General features: G+C 41.9%; 1 protein-coding gene across 12 annotated transcripts in view; it reads right to left on the reverse strand.

Moving 5' to 3' along the window:
• Window positions 1-18,206, reverse strand: part of RHBDD1 (rhomboid domain containing 1) — a 164,041-nt gene that overhangs the window by 112,733 nt on the left and 33,102 nt on the right. For 9 of the 12 annotated variants that reach the window (XR_007154994.1, XR_007154995.1, XM_047872321.1 and 6 more), the window contains one exon: window positions 478-985. Coding sequence is in view for 10 of the 12 variants with exons in the window: in XM_047872321.1 (XP_047728277.1) it covers window positions 478-910 (433 nt within the window). In the remaining 2 variants the exon portion in view is untranslated. Of the gene's footprint in view, window positions 1-477; window positions 986-2,407; window positions 3,471-4,546; window positions 4,924-9,594; window positions 12,057-18,206 lie in introns of those variants that run through there. The other 3 variants (XM_047872317.1, XM_047872316.1, XM_047872320.1) reach the window with 3 other exon arrangements.

An 18,206-nucleotide genomic window follows, 5' to 3' on the forward strand; every position in this document is an offset into this window, starting at 1 on the left:
TTCAGTCCTATGAGATACATATAGAGTGACTATCATAGTTGTTAAAACATGGCACGCATGCCATGGTAGGGTGTGGTGCATTTTAATGAAGTCATTGAGAGGCATACTCAATGTTTTAGAGAACTCCTTATCACAGATACACCAGGGGGTCTCTCCTTGGCCCCACCATGATGGAGCAAGTACATGTTTCTAGAACTACATCTCCTAACAAAACTACCTTCGAGCAGACCCTGGTCCAAACAAATTGTCCAAGAGTGAATGAGGCAGTTAATCAGTGAATGATTAACATAGATTAAGAGCAAGATCTATGTCCCTCCTGTGCTGCAATCATCCTTCTCTCCAAAATCCAAGCCCCGGCAATCTTTAGCCACTCAGAATTCAGTTCCCTCGCCAAACAGGGACCCACATTTCATAAAATGGCAACAGCCACACCTCTCTGTCTTCATGCATGCTACTTTAGAAATCTATCTGCCTTACCTGAGAAGCCTACAGCACAGTTCCTTCTGAAGCCAGGCTCATTCATAAATTCTGCAAGAGCAAATTCCAACAACAGGTACACCACCCCGGTGAGTAGTGAGAATGTGACGATGACATAGGCAAACCATTTACTTCCCAGTCTCCTTTCCAGATTGATTCCTTTCCATAGCATGGATGCCATATTGAAATACAAATGCCAATCGTCTGCATGGTGAAAAGGAGAAAGCAGTAGGCGCTGCCAGTCTTTCTGCTGGTAACACGTCTCCACGCTAAGGCAGGAGCCCAACAGTGGCTTCAGAGGACTCAAGAAGAACCAGATGTTGACAGCCAAAGTTGCTAGGGTGACAGGTGGAATATTGTTGACCCCAACATGGAAGATTTGAGAAAGGAGCAGAATAAGTCCAGTATTAATTCCTCTTGATCTCCGCTGCATGGTTAGATATCAACCCAGTGATGGAAAATTGTGGTCAGGTTTTAGGCATCTGGGAAGATATACAGGGAGCTGAACCTAAAACATAAAATAAAATGCACATGAAAATCCACTAATTAAGACTTAATGCACCAATAAGACATACTCATTTGAAGATGAGCTTATGTTATACATACATATACGTACATATGTATATATATATATATGTATATGTATAAATATACATATGTGTGTGTGTGTGTGTGTGTGTGTATATATATATATATATATATATATATATGCATATATATCTCACACCTCCTGTCTGACAGAAACATTTATTATCAATGTCTTCCAGACCAACATCCAGGATGCTAGCTGATGTCCTCCCTCATCTTACATTCTAAAACAGAACACTTCACCCAAATCCCAATGGACCAGTTAATGGATGGGTATGCTTTCTGTGACAAATATGCCATGAAAATATGACTTGTCTTCCTTATAAATAAACTTGCAACCTAATAAAAAAAATCCTAAAAGATAGTATGTAAATATTTAATAACAATTTCTACTCAGAATGCTGAGCAAGATTCTTTACCACCTTAATTTTTTTAAAGAAATATTCAATTTTGATATATTTGATAAAGTCTGCCCAAAAGTTTTTATTTTTAATTTATTTACTTATTTATTTATTTATCCCCAAAGTTTTTAAACTTCCACTGGCAGCTTTTAAAATGCAATCATTTACTATCTCCTATTCCATATTGTCAGTTATCAACTGCTAGGATGCTTTATCTTCACAAAAACTTCTGCTTTTTTAAAGTTTCTTGCTATGTGCCAAATCCTAGATTCAAATGGTCACTGTCTTTAAGGAGGTCACCTTCTACTAAGAAGTAAGCCAACAACTGCCATACTATATTTTAAGCTCAGTGATAGAGGAAGCCCAAACTCGAGGTGGTAACAGGACTGTGGTCTTAACGGAGTAAAACAGAAGTAGCAACAAGACAGAGCACCAAGTTCAGCACTACGTCTCCACCCCCTGAACCTGGGCTGGCCTTGTGACTTCCTCTGGCTGGTAGATCGCAAACAAAAGGACACTAATTCTGAATGTAGCCCTCGAGATGACTGACAGGCTTCTGCTTTCTCTTGAATCCCCCTGAAGCAACCAAGTGGCCAAGTCTGGGCTAGCCTGCTGGATGAGGGAAGACACAAGCTCCAGGCACCCTTATGGCCCTGACCACTAGCCAGCTAATGCCTCTGAAGCAAAGCTGTCTAGCTGACCAGCAGCTGACCACAGACAAGATGTGAATCCAGCACAGCCCGGCCTCATTTGCTGACCCACAGAACAATGAGCTAAATAAATCACACTGTAACTTCACCAAGTGTTAGACTGGTATGTTACACAGCAATTACTCACCAATACTGAAGGGATTTCCTTTGGTGAGGGACTAGCTTAGGCTTACGGGAAGAAGTTAGTAAAGAAAGAGCCACAGACTAAAGACGCAAAAGATAAGAACTTACGTCCTTGGAGGGAACAGCCTCGTCCATCATAACAGGAAGAAAGAAGAAAAATGTCAGTTGCAGATAAGGGTAAATAGGCAGGTTGGGGCCAGGATGCTGCAAAAGTTCTCATCTAGTGGTTTTTACTCTATGGAGGTTCTTGGGCTCCCAACCAAATACATGACTTACTCTGATACCCTAAAGATTCTCATTCAGACAGAACGTTGGAAGGTACATGGGCTTCGGGCTAAAAACGGGTACAATTCTACTTTATAAGCTTTGTGACCTAGAGCAAATTACTCTCTGAACTTTACTTTCTTCACTTTAAATTAGGAATGATAATACCTCCTTCCCAGGATTACTGTAATACGTCTGGAAAGCAGCAGATGTCAAATACACAGTAGACACATTTTTTTATTACTGTAAGGTAAGCCCACTTATGTGGGCAAGTTTTGCAAATTGTAGCATCTTAATAAGGTGCAAATGTACTCCCTATCCTCCTCCCATATGGATTCTAGGAAATGACCCAGAAAAAATTACGCTTGTGTGCATGCATGTGTGTATGTGTATACCCGCATTATTAGCACAACCCAAGGTTCTTTATTGCTATGGGCTTATTAACATAGTTCAATACCATTCTCATGAACTACAGAACTTAATAAAATTTCAACTGAAGATCAGCTCCTGGGTTATTTTAGAGAAACAGTCTATATTTTTCACATTGACATTCAAGTCGACTTTCAAATCTCCAGCTACTGTGACTTTTTTTTGCAACATTCCCTAAATAATTTTAATATCAAACCTCAATACCTATAAAAGGAGCAATGAAAAAATACAGCCTTAAACATTAAGTAATCGGCTTATAAGAAATCACAAAACGAACCCTTCAATCTCAATATAAAGAGTGCCCTATGATGCCAGGTTGTGCACAGGAGGAAATCAAAACTAATTATGTCTTCGCTTAAGAAAAATTCCCCCTTGGGGCGCCTGGGTGGCTCAGTCGGTTAGGCAACCAACTTTGACTCAGGGTATGATCTCATGGTTCATGAGTTCGAGCCCTGCATCAGGCTCTCTGCTGTCAGCACCAGGCCCACTGTGGATCCTCTGTCCCCTTCTCTCTCTGCCCCTCCCCTGCTCTCTTTCTCTCAGTCAAAAAAAAAAATTAATAAAAGTATAAAAAATAAAAATAAAATAAAGAATAAATATTAGAAAAATAAAAATAAAGAGTAAAAATTTTTAAAAAAAGAAAGAAAATTCCCCCCCTTGACTCCTTGACTGGAATCATTAGTGATGAGGAATATGAACAAAAAGACAATGGAATTTCCCCAATCTCATATCACACTGTGCACTCAGGCTCATATTACACTTGCTTGACTTCTGCCCAAATCCAAAGGTCCCTTTCCATCCGTGTCCCTTCTCACCACCATCTCCAGCTGGTGACGCCTCCTGCCTCCTGGACGCTGTGCTCTCCTGTACCGCCACCCCTCCTTCCAATCCCCCTTTCTCTGCTTTTCCCTTTTCCTCTATCCTTGCTCTCTTTTGCACATGCTCATGGAACTCCATTCCCATGGTTTCTAAAATCCTTTCTGTCATTTTGATTCCCTAAATTTATATTCTGAAGCCTGGATTTTTCAGTACGTTTCAGGACCATAATCTTACAGGAAGAATACAGCCTGCCTGATCTCTTGGTTTCTGAAAACTGAATTACCCCTCCTTCTCACAAAATGTCTACTTAGCCATTTCTTCTGTCCCTCATTGATTTAATAAACATCAAGTGCCAAAAGCATGCCAGTCTCTATGCCAGGCAGTAGAGGTACAGCAAAGGACGCAACACTTATAATCTCAGCCTCTACATAATCCGTTTCTATTTGCTGAAAGAAATAAAAATATTGGCTGTAGAAAATCAAAGGATGACTAAAATGGTGTGGTTCACACCCACAACAAACGTATACTTAATGCGAAGGCAGATTATAACCATAGCCGATGTGAGATGTGCAGAATATATATTTGAGTCCCACATTTCCAAATAAAGGCCTCTAGAATACCAGTGTGGGTAGAATTAGAAGTCAGGGGTTTTATGTAGCAAAGATAAATGGGCATATTTCATACCAACTCTATGGCCCACTTTCCTTCCGCATAAAGCTATCGAGTCAGACTTACGAAGTCAGGGATGCAGCCTGTAACATGGTAACAGAAAATCCACATGGTCCATGTGAAGATCAAATCTATAACCTGACCTTGTGGGCCAGGCAGGCACAGTTCTAGGAATGCCAAAGGGAAGAGATCACAGTAAGTGAGCACTGATCATAAATGAATGTTGTTTTCTCCTGCTCATCTAATACATAAAAATCTTCAGACTGAGGAACTATAACAGACCACAGAGGCATGATGGGTTACAGCGACTCGTCTATAAGCTGGAAACCAGTTCAGCGTGTTTGGTTTGGGAAGTGATTTATTTATTCTAACTTGTACCCAGACCATAAAGCAGTTACCACAGCCCAAGGAAGAGCAGGCTAGTCCCTACACTCCCCCCACCTCAAACCCGTCTTTCCCCACATGGTCAACCTGCCCCCCTGCTGAACACTGGATCATCCCTTCTAATTCTGCTTCCATATTCATCATCTCAGGACACAGAATTTCCCGCTCCCCAGCTGTTCAAGTCAGAGATGTAGGAAACATCCTTGACCCGCCTTCGCCCCCATCAATCCCCGACCCCCACATCCCATCCACCACACGTAGGTGATTTCTTCCACAGTGGGTGTCAATCTACTTCTTTCTAGCTCTTGAGCCCTAGTCCAATCTAAGCCACAATCATACCTTGCCTGGATTACAACAAACTCCCTAACTGGGTTCTCTGCTTATCCTCATACCCACCAACTCTTTTCCACCACCACCCACAGTAATCCCTATAAAGCCAAAGTTGGATTCCCCCGCAATGGCTTCTCATGAAAGTCAGAATAAAGTCCAAACGCCTAACCACAACCACGTGCTGTGACAAACAGGACCCCGCCCACCTCTCTGGTCTCTTCCCCAGTCACTGTGCTCCCATACCAGGAGCTCCAAGGTTGCAGCAGAAATGGCCGAGGGCAGAATTACCTTATCTGTTCTGATCACCACCGAATACCCAGAGTCTAGCACAGTGACTGGCATAGAGTTAGTGCTTAATCAGTTATGTGCCCAAGGACTCCATATGCAATAAGTAAGACTGACTGAAAAGGCTATAATCGGTTCATTTCTAAGTATTTTTCCTACAAACTGGAACCACCTTCCCCACAGAACTATGCATATGAATCCATTTACATTTTAGCTCCAGAACAGTGTTTACAGCTTTTATCTTAACTTTATAGAAATAAGCCTCTGATCCATTTAAAATGTATTAATAGGTTGTTTTGCCAGGACTATTTGATTAAAAAAAAGGCATTTGAATTATGTAGTCATACACACTAGACAGCACTATATCAAAGTTGTGACGGAGAGAAATGGAGGGCTTCTTGGAATACTGAAAGGAAAATTAGCCATATTTACTTTTAATGAGAAATTAAATATTAAACAGGTATGTAATAAGAAAAACTAAGTGGCTAGAACAAACAAAAGAAAGTGAATTCGTAACTTGGGAAACCAATGTGTCTCAAGGGGCAGAGAAAGGGGTTTTATAAAAAGGGGAAAAACTAATTACAGTGATTTTCAATTCTACTTACAAAGCAGAAAGTATTTCATCATTACCATTTACTACAGTGGTATAGGTCTCAATTTTCAGTTAAAATGTTCTAGAAGAATTCAGAACCCTGAAGCTGCAAGAATAAACAGCAGCTAGAAATTACATTCCCAATTTGGCATCTGGCGGTAACAGTGTTGATCCACTGACAGCTGATGGACATTTGGGTTGTGTCCGCTTCTTGACTCTAAGGATTAATGCTGCTACGAATGTTCATGCGTCTTTTTTTTCTTTTTTCTTTTTTTTTTTTTTTGGTAGGCACACATGTTTTCAGTTCACTTAGATATACACCTAGGGGTGGAATTGCTGGGTCACATGGTAGCTCTATGTGTAACTTTTTGAGGAACTGGTAAACTGTTTTCCACATTTCTGTACCATTTTACATTCCCTCCAGCAGCGTATGAGGGTTCCAATTTCTCCACGTTCTCAACCATACTTGTTTTTATCCACCTTTCTCACTACAGCCATCTGAGTGAGTGTGAGGTGGCACTGACTTAGACTTCCCTAATGACTAAGGACATTGACCAAATGCCTAAATTTTCATTGCTTAAAACGTAATATAAACACATGTTGATAGGCACACATAACCATACAGACAAGCTCACGCCCTCTCCCTCCTTCCCTCTCTCTCTCTCTCTCTACTCTCTTTGTTTCTTCCTCTCCGCACCTCTCTCTCCCTCCAAGAAACAGTTTAACAACCTCAGGTCAAAAGAAAGCTTCAGAAAGAAAGATGGAACCACAAAGAAATTGTTTTGGTTACACTGCCAGGATTTAAAAATACATACATATTTTTTTAATGTTTTTTATTTTTGAGACAGGGAGAGACAGAGCGCCAGTGGGGGAGGAGCAGGGGGACACAGAATCAGAAGCAGGCTCCAGGCTCTGAGCTGTCAGCACAGAGCCCCACGCAGGGCTCAAACTCCTGAACTGTGAGATCATGACCTGAGCCAAAGTCAGATGCCCAACTGACTGAGCCACCCAGGCGCCCCTACAATGCCAAGATTTTAGCACCGCGGTCCCCCTGGATGTGTCGTGTTGAGAGTGAATGTGACTGACTGTACTTCACTAGCAGGGGCCTGGCTCAGGCACTCATGTGACAATAAATATTGCAAAACTGTTAATATGTTTTATTGCTTCAAACGAAGCAAAACTGTTATGGAAATAGCAGATTATGTTAAACATAAGCACTTCCTCTGCTTTTTAAATTACGAGAGCTGGACAACAAATTAGTGCATCATAAATACCACACTAAGCTGGTCAAAATACACACAAAACACAATGCATTTTTTTCTTATTTGGTTTTAGTACAATCTACTTTCTCTAGGAATGAACTGAACTAAACCATTTCTTCTCACCCCTCGAAGCCTCTCAGGAATCCTATCATTCATGGCTTTTCTAATCCAAACGTAAGAAATTATTTTCTCTACTTCTTCCTAGAAGGCCAATCCATGGTAACATTTTAGTCTGGCACAAAATAATAAAATTCTTTGGTCATCCAATAAAACTTCATAATTAGCATAATTTTATTTTCCCTAAAAGGTATTAGCTTCCTTAGGTCCCAAGAGAACCAAATTACAAAATGCACATTTCCAAAACATTTTTGAAAATAAGAGAATGGTATAGTGCGACATGTATTTGCATTTAGTGAAAGACAAGAATTTATTAACTAAATGCTTGCAAAGTAATTAATTTGTTTCCTCTTTCCAAATATATGAATACATTTCAAAAAGCCTATACAGCTTAGAGGCAATATATGGTTTTTAAATGCAATACACAGTTGCATGAATAACATGTAAATTATGCTTTTAAAACTTAATACTTAGGGGCTCTTGGATGGTTTAGTCGGCTGAGCTTCTGACTTCAGCTCAGGTCATGGTCTCACACTTCGTGGGTTCAAGCCCCATATCAGTCTCTGTGCTGACAGCTCAGAGCCTGGAGCCTGCTTCAGATTCTGTGTCTCCCTCTCTCTCTCTCTGCCTCTCCCCTTCTCGTGCTCTGTCTCACTCAAAAATAAATAAACATTAGGAAAAAAAAATTAACTTAATATTTAAATATTAAATGTAATAGCAGATGGTATGGCTTTCATACCTTACACTGTATTCAATTTACCAGAATAATCATCTACCTGAGCTGATCAGTAAATGGGGAGTCTTGGGGGTACAGGGTAGAATCTTTCTTATAGTACCATAATTGTTTAATGGCAAGTGGAATATAAATGACAAATTTTTCTGGCCACCTGTATCTGTTAACTGGCTTCCTGAGTCACAATAAATCAGACCAAAGAATCAGAGTACGATTCTCTATTTTCTTATTTTTAAAAAAATTTTTTCACGTTTATTTATTTTGAGGGGGGGGGCACGCACAAATAGGGGAGGGGCAGAAAGAGAGGGAGAGACAGAGAACCCCAAGTAGGCTCCGCATTGTCAGCAGAGAGCCTAATGTGGGGCTTGATCTCACAAACGGTGAGCTGAAGTCAAGAGTTGGATGCTTAGCCGACTGAGCCACCCAGGCGCCCCTCTCGTTTCATATTAAAGCCAGAGCAATCCAAAGAGATGAAAACAGTCAAGTGAATGAAAACTGACTTCATGAATAAAAAATGAACACTGAAATCAAATTATATTAAGAAGGTAACGGGGATCTAGTCATGAACATGTGACGCTCTCAGTAATTAAGTTTCATTCATGGAAACACCTACAACTTGGTCTCTGTTCCAGAAAAAACTGGGACTTGAAAGCACAATTCCTCTTTTGAGGGCTTCTGAGACCTCCATTGATTCCATGGTTCTCCAACCTCATATGCTCCATCTTTACAACCACCTGAGAAATTGTCTTACCTAGTTCTATACAACCATTACACTATCTCCCAAATGCCAACTGGCTAAATTGTTTTCATTTTAAGCTACCAGACATTGGGTTTTTATGACACAAGATCTCCTCCTCCCTCTTTTTCCCCATCTACCATCTCTCCAAATGAAAACAAATATAAGATTGCTCACATCTTAATGAGATAATGCCCAACTGTTGTTTATACTAGCCTGTCTTAAGTATCAGTATCATTCAAGTGGAAGGCAGAATCCCTGATCCCTGAGGGGGATGGGATTGAAGACCACTAGAATAACACAAGAAGCAATAGAATATTCCAGACAAGTGAGGAACCGTTAATAAAGGCATATACTATGTGGTAACAGACCTGACCAAAAGTCAAGCCCTTCTCACTGGGCACTCTTCCCCTGATTCACTTATATAATGACTGACTAGATTTACTGAAAATCCAGTCTTATCATGTTATTCCCTGCCCCCAATCCATCATGTTCTCTACTACATCATCCTAAGACTGAAGAGTATCATAGTTAATAAAATGGACGCTGAAGCCTAATGGTCTGGGTTCAAATCCTGATTCAACTGATTGGAATTTTATGATCTTGTTCAAATTCTCAGTCTGTGCCTAAGTTCCCTTATTTATAAAATACATACAAAATAATACTAAAACTTGCCTCATAGACTTGCTAATGTCCATAAACCATGAAGGACAAAGCCTGAAACATAATAAGCACACATAATCAACATACCAGTGTTAGCAGGTATTACATTTTTACCATCATCATCTGACCAACTTCAAGCATTTCAGCCTAGGATTCAAAGTCTTATAATATTTACATACTTCCCCAATAACTAGTATCTCACACATTTACAGTTTTCAAAGTAGTTATGTGTAATTTGTTTCATGTAATTCTCACAATAGTCTGAAGACAAACTTAGTTCCATGTTTATTGACTAACTGGTCTACCCAAGCACTTGCCAGGAAAATCACCTGACCATCCTGCTGCCTATTCTGCAGCATACTCTACAGAGCTGCCCATGTGAGGAGTAGCTCCATGGAGATTCTGCCCTTTCAGGGGATGTTCACCCCGCAGCCCTGGGTTTCACTGTCCAAGGTGCTTAGTAAGTGACCATCTCCACACATGGAAAGTCATGCGGGGTGCTCTCACCACCAGAGGTCACAAAGTGCATTTCACACACTTCCCCTAGCTTAGTTTTTAAATCTGATCATTCCAAACACAACTGTCCCAGTTTACTAGAAATCCTTTCAGCAGTTCCGGTGTGAAACCATGAAACAGAGAAAGAAATTCCGTTTTTCCTGTACAGATAAACCAAGATGGCAATGCTCATAAACTGGATTCTTAGGACTCAAATCCAGCTCCTCCCACCAGATGGTACCGCTTATCTGGCAAGCCCCTTAATCTGTATCTGTCACCACTGCAAACCTTGGTGCTCCGGCCTGTTCCTATGACAAGCCCTCCCAAAGTCTGCGCATCCACCGTGTATAACAAATGCCTCGAATGTCTGTAAGTGGTTAAATAAAAAGCTTTGGAAATTCCAGGCTGTGATCTAGATGCAGTGCAGGAAGTCGTTCAAAGTTCTGCTTCACCCAATATCTTTTAACATAACTCACTAGACTAGGAACCCTTCCAATGCCAGCTACTTTTCTTCCACGTAAATGCTCCTTGGAGGGTAAACTCAAGTTTGAGAGACCTTTTTTTTTTAAGTACTAAAAGGGAAGAAGACAATTTTGCATTTTTAGTTCAATCCCTACTTATATGGTGTACATTTTTATTAGATCTAACTTAAGCAATAATGAGAAAAAAAAAAAGTGATTATAAGTGTGAAGATTTCATTACTTAACCATTTAGCAAAGGGCTTCTTTTTACAAAAAGATCTCACCAAGAGAGAAAAGGAAGAGCCATACATTTGAAGTTAGATAGTGCTTTCAACCATAATGAGGGTTACTGAAATAGAATGTCTATTTACAAAAATTATTACTAGGAGAGAATTACATTTTTAACAGCTCAAAAGAAGTAAACAGGTATCTTAAAGTAAAATTCCTAGAAAGCAAACCAATGTGAAGAAATTCTGAGACATAAACAACTCTGGTTGCTGAGGGTAGAAGGGTTATGTTCGCAAGATTGGGTAAAAAATGGGTAAGACTTACACAGTTCAGAAATATGCAGATGGTGCCCACTGGGGGAGAGGGCTGTTAATCTTCATGATCATCCCCCCAAATAATCCAAATTAACATACAATCTAATTAAAAGAGCATGCTTGCCATGCAAACACAGCTTTAAGGCATCCCCTGGCTACTGGCTCCCAACCCTGCGCCCCCTCCACTTCCAACCAGATCCCTCCTTCTGAGACCCTTAGATATAGAAATTCTGGAGCCATCAGAGTTTCTGGAGCTGCTGCACGCAGACATTTTAATAAAATTTATTTTGCACACACAAAAATAACTGAGGCAGAACTAAGGTAGTAGCCATGAAAAGAGAAGTTGAAATTAAATATCGGAAAGTAATTTCAAATGATGCAATTATCTACCCTGAGCCACAGAAATACATGCCCCACGGCAATAAATAGAATCACCAAAAGAAACTGTCAGGTCAGGACCTGATAATCTGTTCTATCCTATGGAGTCTTAACCATATTCAGGGGGTGATAAGGTTCACAAAGGTTTGGTCGATTTCACCTAAGAGGTACACAAGGTTAGACAGAAGACTTCAGCTTCCATCCTGGCCCAGTCATTAAGGAGGAGGATAGAAAGGTCTAAGAAGTAAAAGATAAAACAAGAAAACAAAAAACCACCAACACCACCACAACAAAAACCACGTTTTTCTACTTCCCTGAGGACTGGCTGAGGACGGAAACAGCTTCACAGGGGGCTGAAGGTGTCGGGTGATTCTGGATCATCTTGCTAGGCGACCAGGTCTCTGTCCTGCCCTCATTGTCTACCACAGCCTGCCACTCCTCCACTGTCCCATCCGACTCAGTGATCTTGGGCACAGATGTGCTGTTGAAGCAGTAGTGGGGCGGGGGCTCCAGAACTGGGCCACGCCCTTCTAGGAAGCTGGGGCTCAAGATCATCCTCTTCTCTGGCTCTATAATCAGGCCCCATGTTAGCAAACCTCTGGAAAAGTCTCCGGCTTGGGGGGACAATGAGCTGGTTTCACATACAGGCAAGAGACTCAGGAAAGGAATTACAGATTTAGGAAACGCTCTCAATTAGTTTCAACAACAATAACAGAAGAGCTAGGTGTGTCAGTTTATTTACGCGGAGTGGAGGAAATTAAGATTCATAATACGCTCCCAGGGACGAAGGACTTTGTCAAAGTGAAAGCAAAAGACAAGGCCTTGCTAGTGACAAGCAATATGCTGGGGATTCCCCTGGCAATTTGAAAACCTTAGGTAAAAAGCATGAAGAGGATGAAAATGAACCAGAGAAACCCTTCCCGGCGAGGTAGCACGTCCTCTCCTGCTTCTGCCCACGGTCCTGGATCTACTCATCCCACGTCTGCTCCTAGCTTTGGGGTCCTGAATGTCCAAGAACATCCATCTCATTAGGCTGAGTTGGATCATCAAGTTGCTTTGGGGCACACAAAGCTCCGAAAGTCTGAGTCCAGTCTTAAGACCGAACGGTTCTCTCCAAACACATGCACCAAACATGGAGACTGAGGCAGATGGAGAAAGAGACACAGAGAGGCACACGATCAGAGAGAAATCGATCAATCCCGCCTGGGAGAAGAAAGTTTAACTGCATCCTAGCCTGGAAGAGGCTAATTGTTTTAAATGTTTATTTATTTTTGAGAAAGCGCGAGCGAGGGCACGCACATGTGCACGTGAACACGGATGGGAGATGGGCAGAGAGCAAGGGGGACAGAGGATCCAAAGCAGGCCCCGGGCTGACAGCAAAGAGGCTGATCCAACTCATGAACCATGAGACCGTGACCTGAGCTGAAGTCGGACGCTCAACTGACGGAGCCACCCAGGCACGCTGGAAGCGGCTACATTTTAACCAGGTCACCCATGTGATCAGTCAACAAACAACACACTGACCATCTACCACAGGCGAGGCAGAGTTATTAGGCTCAGAGAAAGAAACAGACAAAGTGCACACAACTGTTTGCTTCAAACAAGTCAGGAAGCTGCTCTGATTATTCCCCTGCACAAAATGAGAGAGGTAACAGTGCTTCACTCCACAGGGTGATTAAGGATACAGATTTACAGAAACATAAAACAGTTCTACAGAATGATCCAGTTTTCATTCTGTCACGGTCACCAGAAGAGTCTGACTATATGACTCTACAGTAAGCAGGTGTCCTCCTTATTTATTTATTTTTTTTATTTTAGAGAAAGACAAAGAAGAGTGCCAGCAGGGGAGAGAGGCAGAGGGAGAGAGAGAAAAGAATCTTAAGCAGTCTCCACACTCGACACAGAGCCCGACGTGGGGCTCAATCCCACAACTCTGGCTGGGATCGTGACCTGAAATCAAGAGTCGGACCTCAACCAACTGAACCACCCAGGTGCCCCAGCAGGAGTCCTTCTGTGCACACAAATATTTTTACTCATTTACTGTTGCCCATTTGCTGGGTGGCTTTCAAACATTTTCACTGGAATCAAGGGAGGGCCATTTGGAAAATCATAAACGACACAGAGCGTCTTAAGTCACCTTGCCTTGAATTTCTCAGGGATAAGATCATTGGGAAAGGGGGGTGGTGTAAAGGTCCTCTCTGCAATAAACTGCCCACAATCAAACACGTCCATGTGCAAGCCCCAGATGGTGGTCCCTCAGAAGGGCAACCAGGCCTCGTTTCTCTCTGTACCTCCCCAACTCTAGGGAAAACAACGTGCAAAAATCCAGATGAGGGGCATTCTGAGCTCATAAATCCAACCCAAGCAACGTCTAAAAGAAAGAAACCCTTTGTGCAGCTTTGTAATGGCAGAACAAGAGACCCCTGCCAAGACGCTCCCTTGAAGCCCTTGGGATTATGAAACTTAAAACTCTTGAGTACTTAAAACTCTGAGTAACTTCTGTTACTCTCCTATGCCTAGCTGTCTGATCAGGTCATGCCTGCCTCTAGGTCTTTGCTCAGCACAAGCAGAGGTTACGACGGCTGCCTTGGATCAGATCACCCATCTGGTCTGTTTATTACCTGTGTTATTCCCTTGAGCAAAGTACCACACCAATCCATGCCTCAGTTTTCCCATCTATAAAATGGGTTGGTATGAGGATTTAATTAGAATTCTCTTGATGACTGTAACAACTTGTTCTGGTATTATTATACATTGTTTGGGCTTCCCCCAGAAGCAGACACTGAGACAAAGGTCTCAGTGCAAGTAATTTATTTGGGAAGCCACACGTTTGGGATTTATGATAATTCATTTGGGAGGCAACTGACCAGGAGGCCAGTAGAGAAGCAAACCAGGGAAGGCAAAGCAGCCAAAGCTGTGTGCATTATCAAGCCAGCCATCACGATGGGTGCCTGGGGCTTAATCTCACTGGGAAGTCTGGGAGCTGGCGTAGATATGTCCCAGTGATATCGCCCAAAGGGCTGAGAGTCTGCCTTACCTCGCTGTCACTTGTGGCTCGTGATACCAGGCAAAGCAAGTGTCAGGGGCCAGAGAAAACACTCAGAGGCTAGTGTTTGAGTCCTAGCAGGTCCTGACAGCTAGAAATCTGTCAGAATGGATGAAGGGGATGTAGGAAGGGCCCTCCTAGCATCACTCCCTGCTCCGTGACACATTTCCTTCTACTCCTCCCCACCCATTCAATTCCTCCTCAACTGCCAGCCCAGCTCTCGACCAGGCTCCTCATTGGCAGGCTCCCTGACCATCAGCAGGCTCTCTGAATGGATGGCCCACAACTGTCAATAGGATTTCCCCAGACCCAGTTATCATATCCTCCAAGCTGCGTGTTTTCAGGGTGTCATGGGGTTTGAGAGCACATACTCCAGTCTAAATTGGTCCCACTCACTGGCTTCAGCTGTGTGCTGTGTGACTTTGTGCAAGGCAGCTAAACCAAGCCTTAGCTTCCCACTACGTAAAATGGAGTGGTAGTAATAATGGCTAAATGTAAAGATTAAATTATTTAAAACATCAAAGTACTTAAACTAATGCCAAGCACACAGTCAACACTCCTTAGATCTTAGCTATTGTTTTAATGACTTAAATAGAAATACTCACTTTCTATTGATTGCTGGTTTTTCTTTTTTAAAATTTTTTTTTTCAACGTTTATTTATTTTTGGGACAGAGAGAGACAGAGCATGAACGGGGGAGGGGCAGAGAGAGAGGGAGACACAGAATCGGAAACAGCTCCAGGCTCTGAGCCATCAGCCCAGAGCCCGATGCGGGGCTCGAACTCACGGACCACGAGATCGTGACCTGGCTGAAGTCGGACGCCCAACCGACTGCGCCACCCAGGCGCCCCTGATTGCTGGTTTTTCTAAAATAGAGGTCAAAAAGAAAAGTCAAATCACTGGCCAAAATTACACACACATATTACCAGTTCATCTTTGGAAGTACGGCTCTCCAACCTTACGCGTGTGCTATTATCTGATAAAACTAATTCACAGATCAGGACCCACAACTGGAGGCCACACTCGTGGCCTGACCCAGATCACAAACCTAGACCTCAGCCAGCCTGCACTTTCAAGAAACACCTTACTGTCAAGGAAACCTGACCACAACTAACGATCCTCCATTTTAGCTGCAGCTACCTTATCTTACCCTAGCAAACAGAACACACCAGCCTCATCAGGATATCCCCGCCCCCTAGCCAATCATGACCCGCTTCCACATTGCCCCTTGTAATGTCCTATCACATTCCGGCTTGCCCAAAATCCTCAAAGAAGAGTGTTCACTGCTTGTTAGGCACTGTACCTCCCAATCCACGGGTTGTTTTCCTTTAGATAAAGACACCAAACTCATTCCTAAATTCTTAGTTTTATTTCACGTATCCCAGTCGATCCTCCAAACTTTATGAACAGGCACTGTTATTATTATTTCCCCATTTTATAGACAAGCAGAAATTTTAACCACGATATAATCCGGCTCTAGTCTCTGTTATTAAAATGAAATGATGAGTCAGGTTTGTCTGCAGAAAAGCTGAGAGTTTTTAACTCTCAAGATAGTCTACACTTAGACTCCAGCAAATCATGGAAGTTACCATTTAAATAGTTCTAATAGTTACTACCTTCCGTGACCCCAGTTCCAAGCAAGCTAATTGCAGGGAAGCAGAATATGCCACCAATATATGCCACTTGGCATGAAGATTTTTTTTGAGCTGAAGGCAATTGAGAAGAAGCAGATACAAGTAAAGTTTTCTGCCCTCTTCTATTTACTTAAGAGGTGGACATGAATTTGCAGGCATTCCCCTCCGTATCTTCAAGGAAACACAAAAGTTAATCTGGGACAACCTTTGATTGGACACCCATGAAATATACATAACAAACTTTGCTAACTAGCCCATATCTTCCATTAATTGCCCCGCATATTTGCCTCCTACAGAAACTTAAAGTCCTTTTCCTTTGACTTGTCACTTCTCCACGAACGTGTTGTTCTTTTGTTAAAATGCTATATAAGCCCAAGTTCTAACCATCCCCCTGAGTTACTCATCTCTGTGTACTCCCAAATGTATACACAACACACATGCTAATAAACTCGTTTTGTTTTTCTCTTGCTGATCTGTCTTCTGTCAGTCTGGTTTACAGGGCTCCAACTGGAGAACCCAGGAGCATAGAAGAGAACAGAATTTTTTCCTCTCCTACAGGAATGAACTTGACTATGACTTTCAATATGAGCCTCTAAGATTTGGGGGTGACAGTCTGCCTTATACTTCAGTTCTCTGACAGATCTATGAAATCTTGATTTTCAGTTTGTTCAGCTTTTGTCCTGTTGTGAGGACAGGGATGACAATTTCCAAACTCTTTACATGTCAGAGCTGAAATAAGAAATCATCTGTCTTTCAATAAAAGATATGATACTTGACCACCAAAAAAATTAGGAAGGACATAATCTCAGCATAAAGAATAGTCTTTCCCAAGAAAGGGCAGTTGATGACTTCCATTAAACATACCAAAATGTATATGAATTTTGAAATTATTTCAAATATAGAAAATCTCACTACAGGAAACTTTTACTCTATCAAACCTAAGTGTTTTCGTTTTTTAAATTTTTTTAACATTTATTTATTTTTGAAAGACAGAGAAAAAGACAGAGCATGAGTGGGGGAAGAGCAGAGAGAGAGGGAGACACAGAATCTGAAGCAGGTCCCAGGCTCTGAGCTGTCAGCGCAGAGCCCAACGTGGGGCTTGAACTCATGGACTGCAAGATCATGTGACCTGAGCTGAAGTCACACAACTGACTTAAGCCACCCAGGCACCCCAAATCTAATTGTTTTCTTGATACAAGACAATTTGTTGATCTATATTTAAGAAGGTAATACAAAGTAACACTCAAATACCCCACTTCTTTTGGTAACTATCACAGTCATAGCCAACAAAAACAAAAAATCAATTTTAAAAATCAAGACAAAAAAGTAACAATAACCTAAATGTCATTTTTTTCTCACTGTGGAATATATATATGCTATACAAAGAGAGAACCAGAGGATCAAAAGCCTTCCACGCCTTCTCTGACTTTCTCCCACCAGAGCCAGGCACTTTGCTGGCTAGGACTCTGGAAAGTGTGGGTCTGCGGGGGCGGGGGGGGGGGGGGGACAGGTGTGAAGTGCACCCTGGTTAGCATTCTGCCATCTCCCCCAGTCCTGTCCTACAAAGTAAGGTTTAATCTGACAAGCCACAGAGAGGAAAAAATATCTTTTCTACCTTTTAAGAATTGCTCGAATAAAGGAGCACTATCTCAACTCTTAGCCCCGTGTTTTACCAAATCTCCAAAATCATGGTCACATCATTCACTTTGCCTTTGAAGAATGACTTCTGCATAAATGCACCTTCATATTATTAGAAGACTTGACATCCGTCTCACCCAAGGGACTGTCACATAGGAATCATCTTCACATTATTGTAAAACATCACTCAAACTCACTGTTCCTTGTGCAAAATCCCATCAGAGCTCGAAGAGGCTTAATTTCTCCTAATAAATGGATATGCTTTTTCCTGCTGAGAACCACTTGGCCATTTAGTTGTTTCCTCCGCGTTTACTTGTGTCTTGTGTCATTTCTGAACCCAGCCCGTTTTAAAAACAGGAAAATAATGTACAAGTATGTGCCAGTATAGAAATGTTACGTCAGTCCAAATCAGAGAATACCTCCCTTGCACC

This window comes from Prionailurus viverrinus, chromosome C1, assembly GCF_022837055.1.
Source record: "Prionailurus viverrinus isolate Anna chromosome C1, UM_Priviv_1.0, whole genome shotgun sequence".
NCBI classification, from domain to species: Eukaryota; Metazoa; Chordata; class Mammalia; order Carnivora; family Felidae; genus Prionailurus; species Prionailurus viverrinus.